The sequence below is a fragment of the Dipodomys ordii genome, unplaced genomic scaffold (assembly GCF_000151885.1).
Source record: "Dipodomys ordii isolate 6190 unplaced genomic scaffold, Dord_2.0 Scaffold104, whole genome shotgun sequence".
Taxonomy (NCBI): Eukaryota; Metazoa; Chordata; class Mammalia; order Rodentia; family Heteromyidae; genus Dipodomys; species Dipodomys ordii.
In genome coordinates, this window is record NW_012267320.1 from 6,350,217 (window position 1) to 6,376,710 (window position 26,494).

At 36.7% G+C, this 26,494-nt stretch overlaps 1 protein-coding gene across 3 annotated transcripts in view; it reads left to right on the plus strand.

Moving 5' to 3' along the window:
- The window catches only part of Grik1 (glutamate receptor, ionotropic, kainate 1), a 335,021-nt gene that overhangs the window by 297,059 nt on the left and 11,468 nt on the right, over positions 1–26,494 (plus strand). For 2 of the 3 annotated variants that reach the window (XM_013027465.1, XM_013027467.1), the window contains exons 13-15: positions 3,761–3,978; positions 16,126–16,351; positions 20,581–20,831. In XM_013027465.1, the coding sequence (XP_012882919.1) occupies positions 3,761–3,978; positions 16,126–16,351; positions 20,581–20,831 (695 nt within the window). Of the gene's footprint in view, positions 1–3,760; positions 3,979–16,125; positions 16,352–20,580; positions 20,832–22,128; positions 22,366–26,494 lie in introns of those variants that run through there. The other variant, XM_013027466.1, reaches the window with a different exon arrangement.

The following is a 26,494-nucleotide window of genomic DNA, read 5'->3' on the forward strand; positions in this document are numbered from 1 at the left end:
AACAGTAAACTGTCGGGGTTAGGGAAATCAAATCCAAGCCAGACAAATACAATGTGTTTTATGTTTTTTTCCTTATGATTTGGAGGATTTTTTTAAAAAAATGTGTTGAGGGAGAAGGGAGAAGTTGTTTTAACCATCTGAAGAAAGCTATTTCTTCTGGAGCTTCTTCAGTTTTGATTCCAGGCATATGGGCTAAGAAATACTTCCAAGATTAAGCACATTAATGTAAGAAAATTGTAAGTCACAGATGCTGCTTTTTTAGAGTATCTTCTCATCTGACAACAAGATGGAAAAAAACACTTGGCAAGAGAAAATCCAACTAGAATGTACATGAAAGGTATTTGTTACTTGGAAATGAACCGAAGCCTTCTCTTTATAGAGTTATTATACCAATTTCAACATGAATGTTCTATGTCTGTAATAAGAAGGGGTACAGAGGGAGACAGAAAATGATAGTGGAGAGGATGGGAAGAGAGGAAGAAAAGGGGAGAGGAGGAAAGGGAAGAGGAGGGATTGAGAGGAAGGAAGAGCTAGGAATCTGTGGTGCAGAAATACCAAATAATTACAGAAAGTGGGCAAATCCTTCCATTATGCAATGGGACATAATTTATGTAGACACTGCTGATGAGGCATAGATACCATGAGGTTTTCTGGAAATCACTGGCCTTTAATTCAGAGCAAAGCAGAGAATTATAAATCCTGCAAGAAAATGTATCTTGTTTTACCAGTATATTTCATGTTTAGAGTATTTATTCTGTGAGCAAAGAAGAAGACGTCTTCCATTCTCTGTAGCTTTCCTTCTTCAGCCATTAGAATAGAAATAGATCCACCCAGGATTCATACAACAACCTAGGTGGGTTGTGGCCCTTCTGTCACATTAGTGACCCCAGTTGCAGAACTTCTCTTCCATATTCTCTCTGGAGTTTACCATCATCCACAGCAAACTGTGAGAAGCAGTGTCTGCTAGTTACCACTACCTTGGGTACATGACAGTCAACCCCAACCAGACTCTGCTTGTCTTACAAGATATTTGCAAGCATTTGTCAGGTGCAGCAAATGTTTCCATATGTACAAACTTGTGGTAGTGTGATAATATGTCCCTGCGTCCTTGGCACATGCATTTTGAACCAGGTTGGCTGTGTTCTGTGGGCTCTCTTACGTTTGCAGAATCTTGCTGTTGTTCTCAATTGGAAAACCAGTTTGTTTCATTTCTTTCTGAATGTGATGATCAGACTTTCTCTTTTCTACAGAGCGTGAGCAAAGTCTGGATCAGGATTGGCTGTCATGTCTGCCGTTAAAAGGCACTAAAGTGACTTCAGCAAGTATTGGGTCTCACCCTGAATATTTTCCAATGGTGTCTGGCTCTGCTCTTATTGCTCTCGTGACTTCGTCATCTAGAGTTCTGAAGTTAACACAAACCATCTCCTCTAAATCTCTCATTTAACACTGAGAATCAGAGAATTCACAGAATTGCATGAAAAAATTTTAAACAACACAAAGAAACATGGAGAAATTAGGTGCCATCTACAGAGCATTTAAAATGTAATTTCAGTAATTTTCAGTTTTTTTCCACATTTGCAAGAACATTTCATCTAAAAACATAAGCATTTATTTTAAATTGGGGAAATGTGAATCTATATACTTATGTGTCAATAGTTGATCACCCATCTGTCCCGTTTTACTACCATATATATGAACATAATACATAATTATGAACATATACAAATAAAATGAAATCTTTTTCTTCTTACAAATGTAACAAAATACCATAAAGATAATTTAAAGAATAGAATCTGCAAATAAGCTATTAACTGGTTCCCCCATATACACCCCACTGGCTATTTTATGAAATAAATCACATTTTAATGATAACCAATTAAAGATGTAAAATAATATCACATTTCCACAAGGCCACTAGATTAATTAAGTACAAAGATTTGAAACAACCTTGGGTTTTAAACACACACACACACACACATACACACACACTCTCCAGGCATATAAATCCCATTAAATTACAAGATTAAAAACAAGAGTAACGAATTATTCCACTAATTCACAAAGGTGATTTAATGGAAACTATTATAAATTTGTGTAATATAACCCATCCAAATTCAAACAAATATAAGTAGGAAATATAAACTACAGTCAAACCATTTACCTTATTTTTTTAAAGGAAAGCATAAAGATACCTACCAGCATTTAGAAGACTATATCTGTATATTCAACATCCAGAAAACCAGTCAACCTCATCTGCTTATCACTAGCCTTAAGCTGTTCTTATTTCTTGAGCAATGTGTCTGTGCAGTTGTGGATTAAGCTGAACATAAATTTCTTGATACACAGATTGGAAAACTCCAATTATTATTTTTATTTTGCCAGTCCTGGGGCTTGAACTCTGGGCCTGGGTGCTGTCCCTGAGCCACTTCGTGCTCAAGGCTAGCACTCTATCACTTGAGCCACACCTTAGATCATTTTCATTGTCCTTTGTGGAAGTAAACTTCATTCCTATGCCTTTTCTCTGAAAAAGGGTTTGCTTGGTGAATATATTAAGCACATCTATGTTGCCTTTTAAAGGTAACCATATGCCAGGCGCCAGTGGCTCATGACTGTAATCCTAGCTAGGAGGCTGATACATGAGGATCGCAGTTCAAAGCCAACCTGGGCAGGAAAGTCTGTGAGACTCTTATCTCCAATTAACCACAAGAAAACCAGAAGTGGCACTATGGCTCAAGTGGTAGAGCACTCACCTTGAGTAAAAGAACTGAGGGACAGCGCTCAGACCCAGAGTTCAAGCCCCACAACCGACAAAAAAAAAGTAACCATGAAACATCTGAGTGACATCCAAAATACATTTCTACCATGAAGGAAATCTCTCTACCTGAGAAATAATTAGTTTTTAAAGTATGATTATTAAGAAATACTATTTATGTGAAGACAAAATTATGCTTTTCAAGAATATATTCTATTTTAGCCAAATAAGACTCTAAATTAGAAAAAAAAATTGTGAGTCATGAGGTGGCATGTGACTTGAATCTTAGCACTTAGAAGACAAATGCATGAGGATGACATGCTGTAGACCAGCTGGACTATGTAGTGAGACCATGCTTCAGAAATCAAATGATGGTGATGATGATGATGATGATGATGACGATGATGATGATGATGATGATAGCAGGAAAAAGAAAAAGAATTAGGACTTTCAAAGTAACATTAAGACCACTGTCATGTATGTCATGTCTGTATTTTTTATTCTACTGGCAAAAACTCACAGTATTGCATTAGAGTACACGTAATAAATGACCTCATAGGGTAGTCTTTTGAAGTTTCTCAGTGCTTTCAGTTTAAATAAAAATGAAAAGGAAGTTGGCATTTTAAAACTTTTCATAGCTACCCAAAGACGTAGAGCACTTCACTTCACAATCTTAAACAATAACAAAAAGAAAGAAGAACAGAAGACTTTCTTAGGATTAACTTTTCATTTTTAACCCACTAAGTTTTAGACAAAATACCTCAGAATGAAAGGAAATGTAATGCCATCAATAATTGATCAATGACATTGTAAACGAAGGTAATGATGGAATGATTTTTTAAATAGAATCCTTTACATTTGCTCCATTTCTAGAACATACTTTGATTTCATTCTCCTATGAGCTAGTAAGTCCTTGCTGGGTTTATCTGCCTAGAATAGCATTCCAGTGTGCATCTCCTCTTTTTTCTGACTCTGTTTGACACCTGTAATCTGATAATGCCATCACAGGATCAGAGCTGATGCCCAAAGCTCTTTCAACCAGAATAGTTGGAGGAATATGGTGGTTTTTCACCTTAATCATCATTTCATCCTACACTGCCAATCTTGCTGCCTTCTTGACAGTAGAGAGGATGGAATCTCCCATAGACTCTGCAGATGATCTCGCCAAGCAAACCAAGATAGAATACGGGGCAGTCAGAGATGGATCGACAATGACCTTCTTCAAGGTAAGAACCTGAGGAAATGTTCTCAGGGGTTATCGTCTTCTAGGGTACAGAGGGAAAAGTAAGAGCCTTTGGATGAAAGCTAAATGAAAAGAATTTGATCATTTTTGATGAAATGAAATAGATAATGGCCTAACCCATTATAGAGAAGGCCTGAGCCTTCAGATCAAAGCTTTCTTCTGGCATCTTTCCCATCGTCCATGTCTAGATAGACAGATTACCCTCCAACTCCTCTCCAGCCTTCCACTAGAAAAACAATGCTGCTTTCTGAATACAATCGAACAATCTGTTTATGAATCTCTTTTATAGAACCCACGAAATGAAGATTTCTGACCACTAAGATACTTAAATGACTTTATTTTGTTATTTCTGCTCTGTTCTTGAAGAGACAGAAGAAGATGGGGGGAGGGGTATGTTAATATTGGAACTTGGAGAATTTAACACAAAACTCCCCAGGAACTCTGTTCTAATATATCATAAAACCAATGCTCCTAGCCATGATTGGAGCATTCCAGTAGCTGTGAGTGATATATGAGGCTCCAAAAAAGAATTTCCTTATAGTCAGATTAGTTTTAAAAATCAAATGCATATAAAATGACATGTTTAAGGTCAGGTAATTTCTTTGTTATTGCTTAACCAGAATGATTAACCTGATTTACTTATGGAAAAATCTCTAGTAACTTTTATTACCATAATTTTCATGAAAAATAAATGTAGTTAATAGGCCCAAAAAATCAGGAATTATGAAGCTTAGCCCTTCACTTTACAGGAGATTAGGATACAAACTTGAAAGCTAAATTACCTGTTCATAATCACATATTTGGTCCCTTATCAATAAGGAGCTAGTGCCTTCTTTAAAAAAATTGATGAAGTTAAATATGTTGTGAGAAAAAAGAAAATAAAATTTTAACCAAAACAACCTAAAAATGCCTATGTAAAGTCTTCAAACTCAGATTATCAAAAATGAGTCTGACAGCCCAGGATCAAATGAACTATTTTTACTTCTGAAAATTACTAATCTAGAAGCAAAACTTAAGGAGAGGGGGGCTAACAAAGAAGTGAACATTTTCTGTATGAAAGTATTAGTTCATAAGCAGGCATTACCTGTGTAGCAAAATTTTCACAATATAATAGCACAATATTATAATAGTTATAAATTAGAAAGACACTTGCAGTTAAAATAAACTGTAGTATACACTGTAGAATAAACCGTAGAGTTTTATCCAAAGTCAGGCTAATGTGAAAAGATATATTTCTCTGGTAAATTAAAAACTAGTTCCTTTCTTTTAAAAAAGAAAGATAGTTCTAAGCTTTCTTTTTATTTTAAAAGTAAATACCTATACATTAGGTTTTGTATAAATCACAGTGATTGTTTTCTTCCCAAGATGGGAATATTTTAAAGGAAAATAATAATATATAAATATATGGCTTTCCAAGGTTCTGACAGTATAGTACTGTACGGGGATATCAGTTTCCCTGTGCTAGACATTCATCACAGTTCTTAGCAAAAACCAGGGGAGTCACTTGCCAGGCACACAAGATACAAAGACATTGTCCATGCAGAATACAATACATCTGAAATACAAAGTCCAGAATGATTACCCCATTCACCAAGATCAAAGAATTTTAAAGCATTGGGAAATGGGCTACTAGCAAAATGAGCAGAAGAGATTCTATGGCCTTTTCCATGTGAGTTTCCAGTGCAGATAAGAAAGAGGCAGTTAAGTGTTGTAGGTGTTTTTGTTGTTGCTGTTATTTGTTTGCCTTTTTATTTTGTGACAAATGACAGACATATCCCAAGAGATCTACGTGTTCCTTGGCCTCATTTCGATATGGCTTTGCTCAGGTGACTCTGATGTGCAAAGCCTGGTTTTTATTTTTCATGGCAGCCCTCTGAGGTAGCTACAATAACATGTGTGTGGACCATGCACTTCTAGAAGAAGAAAGAACACAGTGTAAGTGACACCTTTGCGTCAACAAACACGGTATCAGCACAGAGTGCTAACCTTGAGCCTCACACTCAGTGTGTGAGTGTTTTGTATTGACTGTCTCACTCTGTCTCTGTCAAGGCCAATTGAGGTAAGTGCTCTTATCCCTTTATATGATGAGGAGGGAGAGCCATCAAGACAGTGGCTTAACAATGGAAGTAGTTAATAATGGAAGAGTCATGATCCAGTCAAACTTCAGAGAATTCCAGGAAGTTCTCACTTTGAAGGGAGGGACCTGGTTTGCTTTGCTTAGGTTTCTATTACTCCATCAGAACGTAAAAGAGTGCCTGGTACATAGTAGAGACTCAGAAAGCATTTTTTCCAATTAAATAATAAATGTAAGAATGAAGTGTGTGTGTGTGTGGTATGTGCATGAGAGAGAGAGAGAGGGAGAGCAGGAGAGTGGTGGATAGATATAGAAGCCCACACAGGAAGAAAACTGTTGCTGCGTTCCTAGTTACAGGTTAGCTTGTGGCCCAGCAACACTATTTATCAAGAAGGAATTTCTTTGCAGAAGGAGGACAAGGACTAAATCCGATTTCATTTTTCCCCGGAGGGTGGCAAGCTGTCAGAAAGCTTCAGAGGGATGGATACACACTCTGCGTTCTTAAGCGGGATTATTCCACAAGGGAAAAAAGCATTCCAGCCTTTTAGTTCTTAGGGTAGATCCGTCCTCAGAATTAAGTCACTGAGTGACAGCAGTTACGGAACAAGGGTCCCCACCTGGCTCAGCCCTCCACACTGGTGACTTACTGTGCCAACCTGGCATCCCTTCCCCTTCTCTCTCATAGAAACAACCACTTGCTTTGGCTATAGCCAAAGTCTATGCACAGTCTAACCTAGCACTTTGACCAATTGTTGGAGCACACACCATCTGCCTAGATGGGTCCTATTTTCACTCAATCATGAAGACACTTCTAATAAGAAACATTTTCTTGACATATATGGTATAATGAGTACCTCTTGTTCCCAGAATAAAAACATCCCTTTGGCATCTTGCCAAGGGTAGCAACCTGTCCCTTTACTTTCAAGTTGGCTTTAAATCAGCTTTGCAACCACAGAACAAGCAGGTATAGAGTGCTCAGATATTATCAAAATCCATAATCAAACAAAATACACTGATCGGTTATGTTGGCCCTGGACACCACAAGTGATGTTCCGAGCGAAATATCTCCTGGAAAAGTGAGGCTACAAGTTGCTCACTAGATTTTCACTCAGAATCCACTGAATTTTTCTCATGAACTTTTGCATCCTTGCAAACAGAATGAATGACAGCTCAGATTTCAGAATATGGATATTGAATTCTCAATGCAAACACACACACGCACACACGTGTGTGTGCCTGTGTGTGTGCGTGTGTGTGTGTTAGATTTTACAAACACTCCTGTTTTGAAAAGTTTCCACTATCTACTATCTCAATTTAAGTCAGGGCACAAGGATCTGGAAGTAGGAAAATGCATTTTTGAGGCAAGAGTTGGTTGCCCAGTTTTTCTTCATTATTTTTATGGGAACCAATCACACTGATCATCACAGACTGTATTTCTGCACAAGAAACTGAATTGACACATAAGCAATAATCCACAAGTTGTACCTTCTCAGTGAACATTTGGATATTCTCACTGATGTTGCCCACAAATATCAGAAGAACTATGTTTGGTGTCAAGGTCAATTCAACCAATGCTATGTGTGATTCACTCCATGTTCATAAGCTCATGTGCACTCTGAATCTTAAAGATTTAAACATCATGGGCAATATTATGGCCTATTTTTTTAAAGAGTGTCATTTACCATAAAGACAATTGGTAGGGCAGGATTAGAGAAAAATAGGGCATTTTAATAATATTTTAATCACAAACCAGGTACAGTTGGAGACATTTTTAAAATATCCTTTGGACATCAGGGGATCATTAATATTTTTGTCTCCTTTTCAAGGTTTCCAATAGTTAATAGATCCTGTAAGTCAAATATTTATCATTTGGAATTTCAACAGGTTTTACTTAAGAGAAATTTTCAATATACTCTTGATACTGCTTGGGATAAAATGCATTAGCAATCCACTCAGTTTTATCAGTTTCCCTCTCCTCCGCTGGTGAATCACTTGGTTCTTCCCAGTGTTTCACAGTCAGAACAATCAAGGCTTTCCCTGCCCTATCAGCACTGAGGGGACCATCGCTGGCAAACGAGGAGGAAAAAAAGCAAAGAGCAGTTCTTTCATGTTCAAGTTTATGCACACAGCTTGGTTGCAGCTTCCTGAGGATCTATGTGATCTGTTTCTCTATATCATATCCAGAAAGACTCTACAGCAATAGTAATGCATTACATATTTTTCTTCCATCGATGAGGCAATAAGAAGCTTCTGTTTTTCCCTATTTTTCATAGAAAGCAGGAAACCTGTTCTTTCTCTCTGCTGTAATTTTATTAACCTAATGAAATTAGCTAGGTAGACCTTTGCCAGTGATCTAAACTCTCAAGACCTTGATTTCTCTATCTGTAAATTGAGGCTAATATCTAACTCATAAGGTCATTTTAAGGATCAAATGATTTAACAGAGGTAATAAACTTACACTACTGCTTAGCAAATGGTAATCCATTTTAAAAGCTAGATATTCTATAATAATCACCAATACAACCATCCTTATTATCGAGCCTTAGCCCTCAATGCAAGCTCTATTCTTTCAATCCCTCTAGATTTAAAAATATTCTATTCTTTACTCAGTTTCTTTGCTGCCAATAGTCTCTGAACTGTATGCCTCTGGCTATTGGACAGAAAGTTCAAAAGCAATGCCAGGACTCAAGCTCTGAAAGGAATTCAAAGACTTGATCAATCATAGACCCAAATCCTTGGGACCATTTCCTGAGCACATACATTGCATCTGCAGAAGAACCATGTCCCAGACGGCAGGGAGACAGCAGATGGCAAGGCTGCCCTTAGGATTCAGCTGAGAGGCAAAGCAAGGCAGTTCCATTTCACTCAGCTCAATTGATATTTTTGCAAGATCTCCAACATGGCGTCCCCAAAGTTGGCAGTGTTAAGAGAGAAGAGGATCAGAGGTACGGATCTGTGAGGTTTGAAGATTTGGATAGCAATAGGGAGAAAAGGGGCTTGCATACCTAGTACACGGAAGGCGAAGTATCATCCTCAGTTTTGTGGGCGAGAAGCCGTGTGGACCTGAGAATGTCTTATGAGCCACAATGGCAATGAAATACTCATGTGAGAAATACTTCTCAGTAGAATCTTGCCTTGTAACAAATCACTATCCTCCTAGCCTCAAGCCAGAGGATTACACAGATTAGATCATGATTCAGTATAAAATGACTTGGATAAAATAGGTTTAAAAAAATCATAACAGACTTGTCATTTCTGGCTTTCATGGTCCAGGGACTCTGGACCGGCTGTGGGAATAAGGGACTCTCTAACCTTTATCATCTTTTTTCCAGTGAGTGGTTAGATACCGTCAGCAACCAAAAGACATTTTAGGGAAGTTACTAAGCACTGAACCAGGAGAACTGAAGCAGACAGCTATTATGAGAAGACAGATTTCAGGCAGAAATAATTATTTAAGGGCGCATGAGATGAAAGAAATTTCTAGAACTTCTCCACTTAAAAAGGGACTTTTCACATAAGAACTATTAGCACATGCTCGAGAGAGCCAACTAATTTTAACATCAGTGTCAAAAGTGTTTGGTCTTTGTAGGTTAAAAATGGATTTGTTTGGGAAGAAATCTGTGAGGTCAATTTAAGTTAACCTTTCTCAAAGCCTGCTATATTGCCTGGAATGGAATGGACCACTCTTAAACTCTCTACAGAAGAAAACATAAAAAATATTTTAGCAAGGAATTTTCTAAGGGGAATCAGTGCATTTTTTAGATGTTGGAGAATCTGCAAAAGCCATAATTTTCTAGCAGTTGAGGACAAAAGTGTAATCAACTACAATGATCATATTACACACATTTCATATTGTACACTTTAGAAAGACAAACTCTTCATAGGCATAAATACTTTCTTCCAATAATCCTCCTTTGAACAATATGATAAAGTAAGTCAAAACCATGGCAAATGATCAGTTAATGAAAAATGAGATTTAATAGTCCATTGGATGAAGTAATTGTCTCTAAGGCAACCACTTATTTTTGATGTGTCTGTTTCCAGAGTTTGGACTTCTGACAGCTGTATTTCTGTCTTTGATTAGCTTTTTTGTCTTTTTGTCTTTTGTTTCTTTTTATTATCTTTAAGTAGTTATAAAAAGAAGTTCCAGTGCCGGGCGCCAGTGTCTTACGCCTGTAATCCTAGCTACTCAGGAGGCTGAGATCTGAGGATCACGGTTCAAAGTCACCTGGGCAGCAAAGTCTGTGAAACTCTTATCTCCAATAAACCACCAGAAAATGGGAAGTGGCTCTGTAGCTCAAGTGGTAGAGTGCTAGCCTTGAGCTGAAGAGCTGAGGGACAACGATCAGGCCCAGAGTTCAAGCCCCACGTCCAATAAAAAAAAAAAGAGGTTCCAATCCAACCTATAAATTTATGAGTACAATGCATCTTGATCAGTGTCATCCCACATCTTTGGTTAATTTGTAAGATTTTTGAGATTAGGATCTCCCAAAAGAAAAATCAAATTGAAAACATACAGTGGTAATTGTTTTGATTTTTGTTGCTTAAATGCATATATATATTAGCCACATCTGTAAGATCACTTTTGATAAAATAGCATAAACCAAATAGCAAGAATTTATTCCTAGTGTGTATGTATCTGTATACACTTAAAAGCAAAAACAGGTGTGTATAAACATAGATCAAAATATTAAAATTTCGGGCTGGGAAGGTGGCTCAGTGGTAGAGCGCTTGCCTTGCATGCAAGAGGCCCTGGGTTCGATTCCTCAGCACCACATAAGCAGAAAAAGCCGGAAGTGGTGCTGTGGCTCAAGTGGTAGAGCGCTAGCCTTGAGCTGAAGAGCTGAGGAACAGCGCCCAGGCCCAGAGTTCAGGCCCCACGACCGGACCCAAAAAAAAAAACAAAAAAAAAATTAAAATTTCAGGCATATTGACCCAAATTAGAATTAGAAACCATTTGATTCTACCAAACAATGAGATTCTACATCTTTGCTATAAAAGCCTATAACTTCTTTGGAGAAATAATGTGATAATGAATGTTTATTTCAATAAAATATAATACTAGAGAAAAAGTCCCATGAAATAGAGATTCTATAAACCTTATAAAACTGTGCTACATCCCAGAATTGCTCAGTCTATATATAACTCATCACAGAAATCCTGTAACTGGAAACAATGAAACTAGACAGAAGGGAAAAATCTTGCTAAGGAAAGGAAAAACTATAGACAATATTCACACTTTCAGATTCCAACTGTTCCACATTCTAAAACAGTCTCTAAAGTTTTGGCTAAACAAACAGAAGCTGTTGAAAGTCATGCAAATAGTTTTCATAAATTATGTCCTAAGTACAAGAACTATAGTAATTCTTGCCACAAGAGATGATGTATCCTCTTTCTGTAGTCATTTATTTTGAAAATTTGTTAATTCCAAGCTGGATATAAGTAGCTCACACTTGTAAATCTAACCACTTGGGAAGCTGAAAATGTGAGAGGGAAAAACTTCTAAGACTCTTTCTTACTCATAGTGAGGCACAATGGTGTGTTCCTGGTATCCCAAACTATGGGAGAGACTGACATTGGAAGGGTCGAATTCCAGAGCAGCCCAGGCAGAAATATAAGAGAGATTCCATGTCATTGGTGGGAAATTGACATGTTCCTATCCTCCCACAAATGACAAGGCTCCTAAAGTAGGCAGAATGAGGCTCAAGCCACCTGGGAGGGAAGCGAGGCTGCTTCTCAGAAATTACCATTGAAATACAGGACTAGAGGTGTGATTCAAGAGGTAGAGTGCTAGCTTAGCAATCATGAGTACCACCAAAACAAACAAAGAAAATTTGTTGCTCCTGTTAAAACATTCCTACACCCTAAGTTTGTGTCTGTGTATTAAAATGAATAGCTCAATCCCTATTGCCTGGCAGAATAAACTCTGGAATAAGATTGCTGAGCTTGATTCCTGGCTTTAATCATTTCTACACGTAGGATTCTGCTTCTGCATCTATTTAAAAAAAAAGAGATAATGGTGTATATGATCACTGTGAGGATTATGTATACAAATACTCTCAATAGTGTTTGGTGTAATACTGTTATCCTGTTTTCAATAATCAGCTTTTCACTGTCTATAGACATGTTGTAAATCACTGCTCAAAGTTTAACTTGCATACATTACAAGAGGAAATGAGAGAAATAAATAATGATCATTGACACTGAGACCTTAAGTCTCCCTTTCCAAAAATTGCTGATGAAAAATGCTTATTCTTTGGCAACCATGTCTCATCAGTGTCTGCAAGACAGCCTGCCATCAGGTTTAAACGTGAGTTCATCAGAACATGATGACTCTTGGGATTTAAAAAAAAGGAATCCTGGAAGATTTCAGATTTAATAAATGAGGCCTTTCCCATTTTAGCAACTTATTGTTAAGAAGCTCAGAAGACATTCTAAATACTCTAATTAACTTTTGACACATTCCAAGAAAGGGCAGCCAATCACTGTTTCCATTTTTTAAAAAAATATACTCCGTATTATCGAATGATTTAGCAGGACGGCTGGGCTTGTGAAAGACCCAGGCTGTCATTCAAAGAGTCATCTTGGTCTTTGAATATTTAGCATCAATTTGTGTGAGACATCATCCTCTGTTTAGGTATGGTTAAAATTTGTTTCTTAACATTTTTTACCATCTATTTTTAATCCATTAAAAAGTGCTTCTAATTTAGTCCCAAAATATTGCTTTAGATCTAATAAAAAAAATAAACATAGGGAACAGGGCATGACCGAAAGAGTCATCACTCCTGGACTGGCCTTTCTACTAGCCAGCTCTGGCTTTCTGCATGCCACGTGCCATCCCTGACTTCAGGGCCTGATCTGGACTCAGATGGAAAGAAGCAGGGCTGGAGGGTTTCCCACATAAAAGTCCTTGTGGATGTGCCATGGTGGAAAATTTATTTTATCTCAAGGTGCTTGAACTTTCCACAGACGTTTCCAAATATTAATTAATATATTCCTTAGCTACTTCGTTTCCTGTGACCACTAAGTTTTCTTGCATTTCAAGTGGCCTATAATTCTAAATATGGAATATATTGATGCCCCGCAAAGGCAAACTTTGCAAATGAAGCAAGCAAACTTTGAAAGAAAGCCATGTGGCTCCTTTCTGTCTCCAATTGTGTTTATCATCATTGGGGTAGAGTAATAAGGAATCAAAGCAATGCAAAACAGCCCCTGTACCTTCAACCTTACCATGCTCCCTACCGAGTAGCAGCTTTCAAACAGAAGGAAGATTCTACCATCTTTGTTTCAAAGGATAATTAGCTTTCCCTTATAGTTCCTTGGGGAACCCAGACCAGAGCCACCAGCTACTCACAGAAGAAAGAAATGAATGCTGTTGGGTTTAAGTCTCTGAACTCTGTTTGCAACTCAAAACAGGGCATGATAAACGTGATAGCTCAGGACATAATTTGTTGCCAAACTGTGATAAGAAAAAAATAACTGAGGAAGTGGTGCTGTAGCTCAAGTGGTAGAGCGCTCGCCTTGAGCTGAAGAGCTGAGGGACAGTGCCCAGGCCCAGAGTTCAAGCCCCACGGCCGACAAAAAAAAATAACTGAGAAAGAAATTAGAAATCTAAGAAGCCTTGAATATTGAGGTGGCAGTGAGTGGCTCAATTCTCTGCTCCTTGTGTTCAGGCCATTTTGACAACTGCTGTTTGTTTACCTGGTGAGCCAGACATGGAGTAGGCTATATACTACGTGTGTCCTAAAGGCCCGCATCACAGAACGTTTGACAACCACATCCAATAGGGACTCAATAACCTCTGGGTAGAGTTTGAACTAATTCTTATCTTCCTTCCACGTCTTTCATTTCTATTCATGCCTTGAGGGACTTCTGACTTTATCCACCGACTATGAATGAAATGAACAGTTGCTTCTTTAGTCCCTCACTTCCACTGACAAAAATCCAGATTCCTAACTATCTATGGTATTCCTTTTACTAAAATGTAAATATGACAAAATCTGTTCTATGGCGTTTTTATAGGGAGGCTGATAGATATTGGTGTTTCATGTCTCTGAGAGCTATTAGCAGGCTGCCGCAGGGAATACTGTCAGCCGTGAATGAGCACTACGTTTTCACATGTAGATTGGGTAAAGTTAAAATCACTTTCAAAATAATTTTGGCCCTATAGACACCCACCTCCCGCAAATCATGATGGACCACCAGAAACAGCACTGAATTAGATATTGAGAGACCTGAGGTCCAAGGTTATCTCAGATATTAACTAGCTCGGTGTCGTTTTTGAAGTCTCTCAGCCCTCTGCACCTCATCTATAAAAGTGGCAGTTTGAATGAGCTGATCTCTAAAGTCTCTGAAAACTTTAAAATTTCATACTTCAAAGAAAATTAGTTTCCCGGAAGGTAGTATCTTGATGAAGGAATAATTTTCCCAGCTGTACTTTTACTGCCAAAAAAAAAAAAAAGAAAAAAGAAAGAAAGAAAAGACGGACCTCTATGCACCAGTACAGGTACAGGTGAGCTCTTGATTCTAAGTTTAGCGTTATCAGATTCTTCACGGCTAAAATCACACGGCAAATGGAACATGGACCCTGACATCCAAAAGCATGCCTGTGTTGTAGAGACACAGCTTGAATCTGCAGATGTCCCTTGGGTTGAGGAGAACTCCCAAGGGACTCCTTACAACAGAATAGGGCCTATAAAACACCAATATCTATAAGGCACTATTTATTGAATTGTTATTTGTCTCATAAGATCTTTCTCAGGAGACTCTTCATATGCCTAACAATCCAAAATAAAGCCATCTGTCCTCTCCTGACTCCTGATGCCTGCAGTGTTAGCCAGGGTCTTTTAGAGTTAGGATTCCAGTGAAGTCCTGGGAATTCTGGTGCATAATTAAGAACACTAGAGTTGATTCCACAGGTACTTGTTTTCTTGTTTATCATCCCAAATGTTTTAAGGCAATGTTTGTCAAGGAGGACGGAATACATAATGTACTAATACAGATATGTGAGACCCAGAGTTTCCTTAAAAGCATCAGTAATTCCCGTGATGACTTTCATCTTTGAAATAAATGGAGGGAAGCATTGATGCAAATGAAGACAAATTCAGAGGGAAAAAAACCTCAGAACAATATGGAAATTACAGAGGAAAATGCAAACTGCCTAATTATAGATCACTATTCAAAAGGATGGGAAACTCATATCTAAGCAAGATGGAAATGTAGGCAGTATATTCGGACAAAGAAAAGAAGAAAATGAGATAATGATGTCTATGTATAGATGCATATATTATATATCACACATATAGTTAATTATTGGATCTATTAAAGGGCTGAATAAAGGAAACAAGACAATTATAACACAGTCTGAAATGAGCTACAAAAAACCTCAATATTTAAACAATCGCAATGAAAAATTGAATGCATAAAATGTGGAAAGAGATTTCTAATCCAAATATTAACTTGAGAAGAACACTTGCATTTTAGATTTTTAGAAAAAGGAACCTCAAATGACAGTGCTTTCACCAGTGGGGATTGTGAATGACTTATCCCAGGCTAGACCAGCAAAGGAAGGCTGGGGCAGGTATTCATACTACACCATTAAAAGGGATAACTCAATGCTTGCTAAAGTTGACTGACTGAAGGGAAAGGCATTAAATGGGTAGCCCCTGGAGTGAGCTAGCTACCCCTTAGCCCAGTGGGCCACCATGGTTCGATCTGAAGCAACCACAGTTCATTAAACAAGTGCTATTATTGATACCAATGTTTTATCTTCCTTAACTGAAAGGAAGAAAAGGACTTTGAACCAATGTCTTACATCAATCTATCCAGGGCTCCATTTTCTCCATAGATGCCCCAGGGCCCCTGCAGGATTTTTTGCAGGCAAATTGGCTCTTCTCAGCCACCAAACTGAAGTCCTTATTTCATCCATCTCAGTCTCCCACCTGTGGAGAAAGAATTTCCTTCTGTATAATTTGAGTGACTGGGATGTTGAATAGCTTTAGGCCATACTTTGTTCAGCACTGTTTCTGCTGGGGGGATGTGCTTTTCTTTCTGCAGAAATCGAAGATATCCACGTATGAGAAGATGTGGGCTTTCATGAGCAGTAGACAGCAGACTGCTCTCGTCAAAAACAGCGATGAGGGGATCCAAAGAGTGCTCACCACCGACTACGCCCTACTGATGGAGTCTACCAGTATTGAGTATGTGACACAGAGAAACTGCAACCTCACACAGATCGGGGGCCTCATTGACTCCAAAGGTTACGGAGTGGGAACACCTATTGGTAAGAGAAACGGACTTCAGCCAAGACTGAGTTGGCCAGTGAGAGACGGTGTGCAATGGCTTTAGCCTGCAATGACTTTATGCCACCTAATAAGAGAAATGCTTGTTAAGATCGGAGGCCTGGTTTGTACTGAAAATCCCCAGATCTTTAAGCTAACAAACTTTCATCTATTAATTTTTCTATGTTCTCCCACAATATCACTATTTAAGAGGGTGTAGATTTTGCTATTTTGCCTCCAAACAAATATGCTATAGAATGCATTTTCCCAATTAATCCTCTTCACAGTTTTTTCTTCCATTCCTGCATATCTCATTTTTCTGACTTAAATTCCTCAATTTTTAGAAAAATATTTTTTAAAATCATTATACATTTAGATAAAACTAATACTGTTTATAAAAGAGTAGTATTCTATATCAGTAAATGGGGAAGCAAAGCTGTCAGAACAAAGGAAATAGGAAGGATAAATTATAATTTGCACAGGAAATAAGTTAGGATTGAATCAATGAAACTAACAAAATCTTATTGTTTGGTTTTATAGTACTGCCCTCCCTGGAGAAATCATTGCCTGTTGGATTGCATATCTATACAGCAATATCATTTTGCTTGATAATCATAGGCATAACTAAAATATTTGTCTACAGTCAAGGGGCAATTTCTGATTTCCTTTATGTAGAAATCTTCCCATCCTGCTTGCAACTTCGTAGAAAAACTATATGGAATAAAGTTCTGTTATCAAAGCAATCTGCTCCATTCTCAAGTGAATCTTGGGTATTTGGAAAGAAATCAGGGGGCCATCTAAACTACTGCGCTAATCCAATAAGAATGATAATTATAGCCCAGTTAAATAATTGAAGGTCCAAAGCGTATTTCATTTACCTGTTTTGAGTTTTGTTCCAGTTGCTGTTTGTAAGTAAATATGTAGCCTGGTCATCAACATAAAGCAGGGGTCACAAACTGAAATGCTTAGATCTCTGCTTGAGATCAGGCATTGTGACATTCATTGGTTGAGGCTATTGTAAAGAACAATTAAGACAATGGCAATTGGTGGAATTGCCATGGAAAAGTTTGAATTCTCTAAAGATCTTTCTGCTCAATTACACATGGCGATTGGACACATTCGGGAATTTGAGGATACATTTGTTAAATATTCCATTTATTCAGGAAAAAGCTAAAGTCCAGATTTTAGGAAAAGTTTTCTAATGTTTTTAATTTGGCAACTAATTTTTTTAAAGAAAGACTGTCTATCTGCTATTCAACTTAACATTCCTCCAATCTAATTAACCAAATAAAGGTCAACTCTCACCAACATTTACTAAGAATAAATAACCAACCTGAACCTGGTTTTTGCTATCCCTATGGCATTAAAATATATGCTATGGGAAGTTAACTTTACTATTACTGTTATCCTTAATAGAATCATTTTGGGATTTGATTTTAAGGTAAAACTCTGTCATCCTCCCTGCAATCCCACCTCGTCCCTTCCTACATCCTTGACACCAGATTTCCTATCTGGTAATGATAACCAAAAATAATAAGGTATCTCACTCCTTCTGAGAACATATGTACTTCAACATGAGACCTTTACTTGGTGTTCCTTCATGTATAATGGAATATAAGAGCTAAAATTTTGCAACAGTATACTTATAATACAGGGTTATAGGTCTGAAGGAACTGGACAGTGTGTTTCTTTCTTCAACAATGTAAAAGAATACTTCTTAATCACTGTAGTGATTAAGAAGCATTGAGAAACCAATGTCTGCCTTCATGTGAGGCTGATTCAGTGATGAGCATCACCAGATAAGTAAGTGGATAGATAGATAGATAATCTATAAATATATATCACATATAATGTGCATATTAATATAAAGAGATCTGAATGTACCCGTTCAGTCTCTCTTTGGCCAATACTACCCACAAGTTCCAAAGTTAAAGAGCCTTGCCCCATCCCTAGATAAAAAGAAAGATATGCCAAGAATTTTTCATAGTGGTTATAAACCTGTCATGCTTTTAAACAAAAAACAATGAAAGAATAATTGGAACAGATGGCAGATCTCAGAGAGAATACATCCACTGGGAATACAGCTGTTGGATAAATTTGTGAGATGTTTCTGCTATGATGAATTGACTCTTTGAGAAAGATCAGTTGCTATTCAGGAAGATCCGTGTGTATGCATATACATTTCTTTTCAAGTGACTTAGATTAAGTCACTTCTGATGTCATTCGGTCCATTTAAACAATAACAAAGACTACATGAAAGCATATGCAGAAATTTTAAGTTTCTAGTCTTATTCAGAGTCCCTGGAAGCTCCAGACTCTCTCTTGGTAGAAGACTGGATCCAGTCACAACACAAAATTTAAAACTTTGCTTCTTAGAGACTCTCAGGACAGAAGCACTGCAAATGTGCCTCCTGAGGGTTTTAAAATAAAACTTCAAGAGAATGAGAGCAGTTGAGGTTTAAACAGGTTACCAGGAGCCAGGAAATTGCCTTCCTTAGAGACCACCTTTAAGCAGAGATTGGCTTTCCATCGTCTGAAATGTTTTAGGTGTTGTGCAGCCTGAAGGCAGAAGGAGAGAGTCAGTCAACATTTATTGAGTGCCCACTGTGTATACTGTTCTGATTATTGCACTCTCCACTGCTGTAAGACTCATTCTCACATTACTCAAAGCACTTGCATGGACCTTAAAGCAAAGCACTCCTGGGTCATTCCGTCACTTACACACTATGTTTATGCTAATGGTACTAATTTTGACTCTGTTATTCTGGTGATGCTTAAGCAAACATCTGATATATGTTAATTTGTCTCTCAAGGCCTATTCTCTCACTACAAATTCCTCCTCTTAAATGATAAGGCATAATCTCTCTCCAAAGCAGTTTGCTTTTCTTGACTTTAAGTGTCACGATCATTTTTTAAGTATTAGGAAGAATTGACAAAATGTTCAACTTTAGATTTTTTTTAATCATAAGCCATGCCACAGGATGTAAGTTATATGTGGGCCTGGGAGGAATGGTACAGAAACACTTTTAGGAAAATAACACTGAGAAATAAAAAGAAGATTTAAGTTTGATTCTTGGTTCTGCAAGTCATATAACAAGTGAACTATATGAAGTCATAGGACTACTTCTTGCCTTATGATGCCTAGGTTTTTTTAAATTTGCTTCAATCAAGAATGGCATTAAATTTATAAACAGAGATATTCAGTATCCAATATGGTCTTATTGAATAGAAGAAATGAAAGCAAAAGCTCTTTTACCATCTAAGGAGAATACGAGTTAAGGAATCTTGATCTGTTTCTCCTTTGCATTGATTAATATAGGAATGCAATCTGTCTACAATTAGATGTTGGTACCTTGTAACTCTTACATGATTAAAAGTTCAGTGTCATTACCAAAAGATAGAACATAAGTATTTCCACCAAAGTCCTTGCAACTGAATTTTGTAAAACCATTGAAGAATGAAAAACCTGTCCTCAAGTGTATTTGATTGGCACACTTGTCAGTATGGATGAACAGCTATAAATAACATCTGCTCCTTTTCAGTAGCTTACAGAGTAAATGTTTATTGCTTGATCTTCTCATAGTGCAATATGAACTGAAAGATAGACTCTGCGCTACTCAGTTATCCTAGGCCCCAAGTTCCTTTTATTTTTATGGCTCCACCATCCTAGGTAACTTGAAGGCTTTTTCTTACTTGGTGTATATTTGTTAGAAAAGAGAGAATACAAGATCCTGTTAGGAAGATTTATGATGTAAATCTAAAACTGACATATGTCATGTTAGCTTTCATTGACCAGAAATCAATGGTGTGACTTACTGAACTATAAGGGACACTGGGAAATATATTGAGTTACTCTTGTAGGAAAAAGATAAAATAGCCAGACACAATCATAATGTGAGAGAGCCAAAAGCCTAGAAGGAAATGAAATCTAAACAGAAAAACAATTTGACATGTGAAAAAAAAATTCACAAAGAATTCACCAGAAACAGAAATATGGCACAGAATTCTTAGCTATCTCTCAAAGGAGTAAATATTACAAACCAGAGTGACTCTCAACATGTCCGCCATTCCCTTCCCAGTCATTTAGGATCAGACATTCCTTACCTGGGCTAATGAATCTGTGAGTCTGATTTTTTTTCACAACCGCCCAAAGGAAGTATTTGCTACTGACATAGTCAAATTCTCTGACATCTTCTCCAGTGACCACTGTTCCCGATGACCTCACTTGCAGGCTCACCTTACCGGGATAAAATTACAATTGCTATTCTCCAACTCCAAGAAGAAGGGAAACTGCACATGATGAAAGAGAAATGGTGGCGTGGAAATGGCTGCCCTGAAGAAGAGAGCAAAGAGGCCAGTGCTCTGGGAGTAGAAAATATTGGGGGCATTTTCATTGTTCTGGCTGCTGGACTGGTCCTCTCTGTCTTTGTTGCCATTGGAGAATTTATATACAAATCACGGAAGAGCAATGATATTGAACAGGTGAGTCATCTCTTCCTAAGACCGGGGAGTTTTTCATTTGAATTATCTATGTTAAGTTTCTGAGGATTTTAAGGATGCTTGCCCTTCTTTGGTAACAGTCTATTGAATTAGATGCCCAAAAGAGCCATTTTTGAGTTAGAGCAAAGAGCTATTGAATCTCTGCCAGGTGCTGCTGGCACTGTAAGCTCCATCATTTATTAATGAGAAGAAGGAAGAGCTTTATACACTAAATCCAATTAGCACTATTTGGAATGACAGGGCAGAAATTCACAAACTCAGTTAATTTCTCAAATAGTTATTTGCTCTTAAGATGGAAACTTTAGAAAAAGCAAGGAAGACATGAATCCAAAATTAGAGAAGGGATTTGAGAAAAGTGTTACCAGCCCTAAAGAGTAGATTGTGAATACAAGTACTAATGCAAAACAATTTATATAAAAACATAAATGTAGCATTTTGAAATCGAGAGTTTATTTCTATAATAGTACAACCTATAAAAAGCTGATTCAATCCATTTTTTTGGCAAGAATATAACAAATAACAGAAAAGATGTTTTTATATTCTTACTTTTCAAATTTCTATTTTGGATTATAAGATGATTTCAATAGTTAGCTATTTTGGGCCTATTTTATTGTGAAAGGAACTTCAAATAGGAATTTAGACTTTCTAAATATTATAATTGAGATTTAAGATCATTCCTTTATTGTCATTCATAAATCAAATGCAAAGCCCCTTTAAACATAGTACAAGAATTGTGATACTACACACTATTAATAACAGACATAAATGTTTTGCTATCACTACCTTGAAATTCTTAGCAATTGTTTTAAGAAGTGGCCTCATAGCTTCTTTTTTGTGCTAGGCCATACATATTACATTGCTGGTAATGATTAATAATTTGATATTAAACCTACTTCCTATAAGTGGAAGTTGTCTTGTAAGCAACCAAAAACTGGGAAATATTTTTTATACCCAAGTTCTATGCTGAAAGCCCACCCCAGAAATGCAAAGCAATAGTGAAGGTAGAGAACACACGTTTACTGGTATTCATCATAGAAAATGTTCTTTAATTAACAGGAAGAATGGACTGATCTGCTTTGTTCAAACTTTTCAATTTGCTCTGAGTTGTCTTGTTTATGCTACTAATTTGAAAAAAAAAAATTAAAGCTTGTATATATTATGCTTTAATGTGCTTCTCATTATTGCCAGCTTCATTTGATTTAAAATTTTCATTTGAACATGCATTCATGCTTTTAATTTATTCATTTTTCTATATTTTTCCATTTCTTTTGCATGCAAGGCTTTTTGTTTCTTTTATGGACTGCAGTGTAAACAAACCCACCCAACCAACTCTGCTTCCGGAACTACTTTATCTACGGATTTAGAATGTGGCAAATTAATTCGAGAAGAGAAAGGGATCCGGACACAGTCCTCTGTCCATACTGTGTAATCCGTTTCTGGGGGAGGGGGAAAAGGTGTACCCAATAGAAATTGCTTCTTTTAGTTGGTGTCATTGATTGTATCTTCTAAGCCATGACTCCTTGTCCATTTATGTTAGTGAACTCTTGTACACTACCCCAAACTGTGTGTTGTGTCAGGGTTGCAATAGGGTTATATAGACTTCCAGTTGTATGTATATACATGAAATGATCTATATAAAATATTCATCTTTGCTTTACCTTCAATCATTAAAAGTGATGAATTGTGAAATAGGAGATTTGGACTTTGAACAAGGCAAAAAAATGATAATTTTCTGGGCTCTTTTCATCTTTGTGTGCTTTCTTTCCTTTTCCTTATCCAATATATTCTTTTTTTTTCTTTTTCCTTTTTCCTTTCTTTCTGTTGGTAGTGGGGCTTGAACTCAGGGCCGGGAGCTGTCCCCTAAGCTTTTTCACTCAAGGCTAGTGCTTTACCACTTTCAGCCACAGCTCCACTTTCGGTTTTCTGGTGGTCAATTGGAGATAAGAGTCTCAGAGACTTCTCCTGCCCAGGCTGGCTTTGAACTGTAATCCTCAAATCTCTGCCTTCTGAGTCATTATGTTCTTTTAACAGACACACATTTCAACCTTTCTGAAGCCCTTGTCTTTTCAATATATGCGCACATAACAGTTAATTTTCTTAATTCAAATATATTTCCCTATTCAAAAGGTACTATTTACACAAAGACTCAAACTTGGGTTAGATCTTAAAAATTCAAAAGACTATGATCCAGAGAGTTATGAACTTGACCCTCTGAGTACAGAAGAGCATTATGTAAGTTGAACATGACAGAACACAGTCAAGAAAGATTCCTAAATAAAAATATAGTAACATCAAGTTCTGAAATTCTGTAGATCCAGAATCCCAAAGGAACTGATTTATTTCAAGCTATATATTATTTTTTTTGAAGATTCAGGCAAAGTCCTAAGCTGTGAACTAATCCATAGCATCTCCGATTTACTGCTTGCTTGCCCTTCCTCTTTGCATAGATTGACATCTTTCTGTGAGACATTCTTTCATTTCTTTCACACTCAGCTAAGATAGAGTGGTTGCTCTTAGGACAATCTTTTCTGAGCATTGCCACATCCACACTCATTTCTCCGGATCCATCACCATTATTAATGTATTCGAAATGTGCTGGGGAGAAGGGAAAGGAGCAGAAAATAGAGGAAGGAATTTCCATACGCATTAGTTACAGATCTCTGTGGATTTATTTTCTACCTGCATTCAAAGCACTGTAAATAATTTCCACACTAACTCAACTTGGTGACAGAAAAAGCCAATTGCATATGTAATTTGCTGTGACAAGGAATGTCTGCTGGTCCCTCTCTGCTTGTTTTCCCCTTCACAGGGAGCAGGGAAATTGAGGTTGACTTTTCTCTCCCATCACACCCTGGATCCATCGGTCTCTGTTCTCCTTAATGGGATTACTTCTTGATCTATCAAGTGACCCTTGAAAATATATTCCTCAGAAGTAGAGGTTTGCCATCTGTGTGTGGGTCAGGTTACGTTGACTTCTCTTTGCTTAGCTTTAAATGGTTCCCAGTTTTGAATTACAAATCTCCTCAACTAAGCCAATTTCTCTTCAGTAAAACATAATCAGAAAACTTGGTTCTTGCCATGATTGCTTCTAAATCTTGTCTTCTTTAAATAAACATACTCTTAAGGGAATATCAATAAATTATGGTACTACATATTTACTATTATTGAAGTAGAAGAAATACAATATTTTTCCATGAGTCACAATTCATATTTTCAACCTCAAATAGAATCAGATGCTGGAACAAAATGCAATTCTTAGTACCATATTTTATTGCTTCAGTATATAGAAACCACAAACTACTTCAACTTATTTTCTAAGAACTATGGGATATACCAAATATATTACTAAAAAGTTTGTAGGTGATTAAATAAAATATAGAAAATAGGGTTAAACAACAGCTAACAAAACTTGCCTTCTGTAGACAAAAATCATTCTTACAATTTTTAATTTAGAGATTTAGATAAATGATAACTTCTTAAAGTTTATGCACTACTTTTAGACTATACACCACCTAATTCTGATTTTTATGTGCTATCATGATTTTCAAAAATATCATCACATACAGCGTTACATCTGGTCCTTCCAGCAATTTTAATTCAGCTTTACTAACAGAGGAACAGATATCTGGATCCATGACCCAGAATGAGAAACATTAGAATCAGAAGACAATTTTATAAATCAATCAAATTTCAGAAAGAGTTCAACCAAAGTGAAGTGACTATTGCTAAGTTACGGAATATCTCAGAAACAGTAGAATACCATTTGTAGAAGATAAAGTTACTTTCAAGGAGTATCTTTCAAAAATAGATGTCATTGGCAGGTATTTCCCAGTAAGAGTTTCACAGTTAAAAACCCAGAAAGCACCATACTAGACCTCCCCTTATCACATTTTAATTCATACTGTTCAATACATTGTCATAGATTAGGGATTTCCAACAAGCAAGAAAACTCTTCAACATTGCCCAAGCTATTAGATCACAGACACTTTTTCTTTAGAGCATCTGAATGGAGCAGTGTTACACAGATGATCCTCTAGAGATCGTGGTAAAGAAAATGTGTATCTAACCCATTAATAACATGCAAAACATCTTACACTGTATGTGGCTCCCCATCATGCATTATTTGGAGTAAACTTTTCACTTCTCTGGACCTCAGTTTCCTTATTTGTAAAGCAAAGATACAGCGGTTCAATTTCTACATTTACCATGAGAATTCTATCATAGGATAGAAAAGGAAACACTGAGTTCACCTCAGCAGCAGATCTATTAATGGTCAAGAAGTACTGAACCAATCATCTAAATACACATTGTATACATAATTGGAACTAAATAAATAATTGCTACTTATCATTATTACATTTTACTCTAAAGGTAATACCACTAATTCTGTTATATATAGAAAGAGATTATATATTATATAATATACATTATGTATACAATTAATATATACACAGACTATATATGTATACAGACATACATATATACCAAAGTATTGAGAGGACTCTGCAGACATAGAAATCAAGAAGAAATTACATATCTCAAGATAGAAATTTCAAGACATTCAAGTGATCTTTATGTTTACTCATAATACATAGAAAGGGTCCTATTCAATATAATCAAGTACACCATTCATTGTCTTTGTAAGTTCTTTATCCTTTTCAGTTTCTCCTTCTCTCTTTATACTTTCCTGTCTGTCCTTTTGTCTTAACCCTCAAGCAGCCAGTTCTTGCTAACATGTAAATAACTGCTCATTCTACAGTGACCCTACAATGGTTCACTGCATATCCAGTGAAATTTAGAACAAAATTTTCAAGCTCTCTTTGCATCTTAGTTCTTAGACTTCAGTATAAGTCAGAATTGCCTGAGGAAGTTGCTTATAACTTTCAAGGTCTATCTCTTGACTTTTCTCTAGAGATAATCTAGGAATAGTCTGGCAGGTATGTATAGTCTAGGAATCTACATTTGCAATAAAGCCTGAAAGTGAATGCTTAAAATCAGTTGTATGCATTTGTTTTCATTTTTTAAAAATCTTGAATTCAGCAATTCTCTTGTAAATTAGGTCATATACATGAGTCGTGAACAGTCAACATTTGGAAAGTTTTCACAGCTTCACTTATTTTTTCCGCCAAGAGTCCTACATACCGTTGCTTTACTTGGAAGCTGTTATTGATAAGTACGAGTTTTTGTTAAAACTTGTTTAAAACCAGAAATCTATTACTCAAATTAGCTATTAATCATGAGCTTTTATTTAAAAAAAATGATAGAGTATACTCTGGGGGAAAAATCAATTAAGGTCAGGAAGAGAGCAAGAGAGTATTAATAGATAAAACAGGTGCTTCAATAACAACGAGTCACATTAAATTCTCTCATCTGTTTCCTCGTGAGTCTGTCCATATCCTAATCCAGGAAGAGAGGGAATCAAGGTGTAGACTTTATTTGGCTTTAGATTAAAATTACAAATTCAATCATTTTAAGTTTATTTTCCAGTAAAATTGGAACTAACTAGGAACTATGAAGAACTTCTGGATCATAGAATAATAACCCTATCCAAGGAAAATTGTTTGCAGGTACCTCACTGCTTTTGAATAGCACTTTATTATTCTTCTATGAGCCTTCTGTGACAAGGCTCTTCTACAATGAATCTG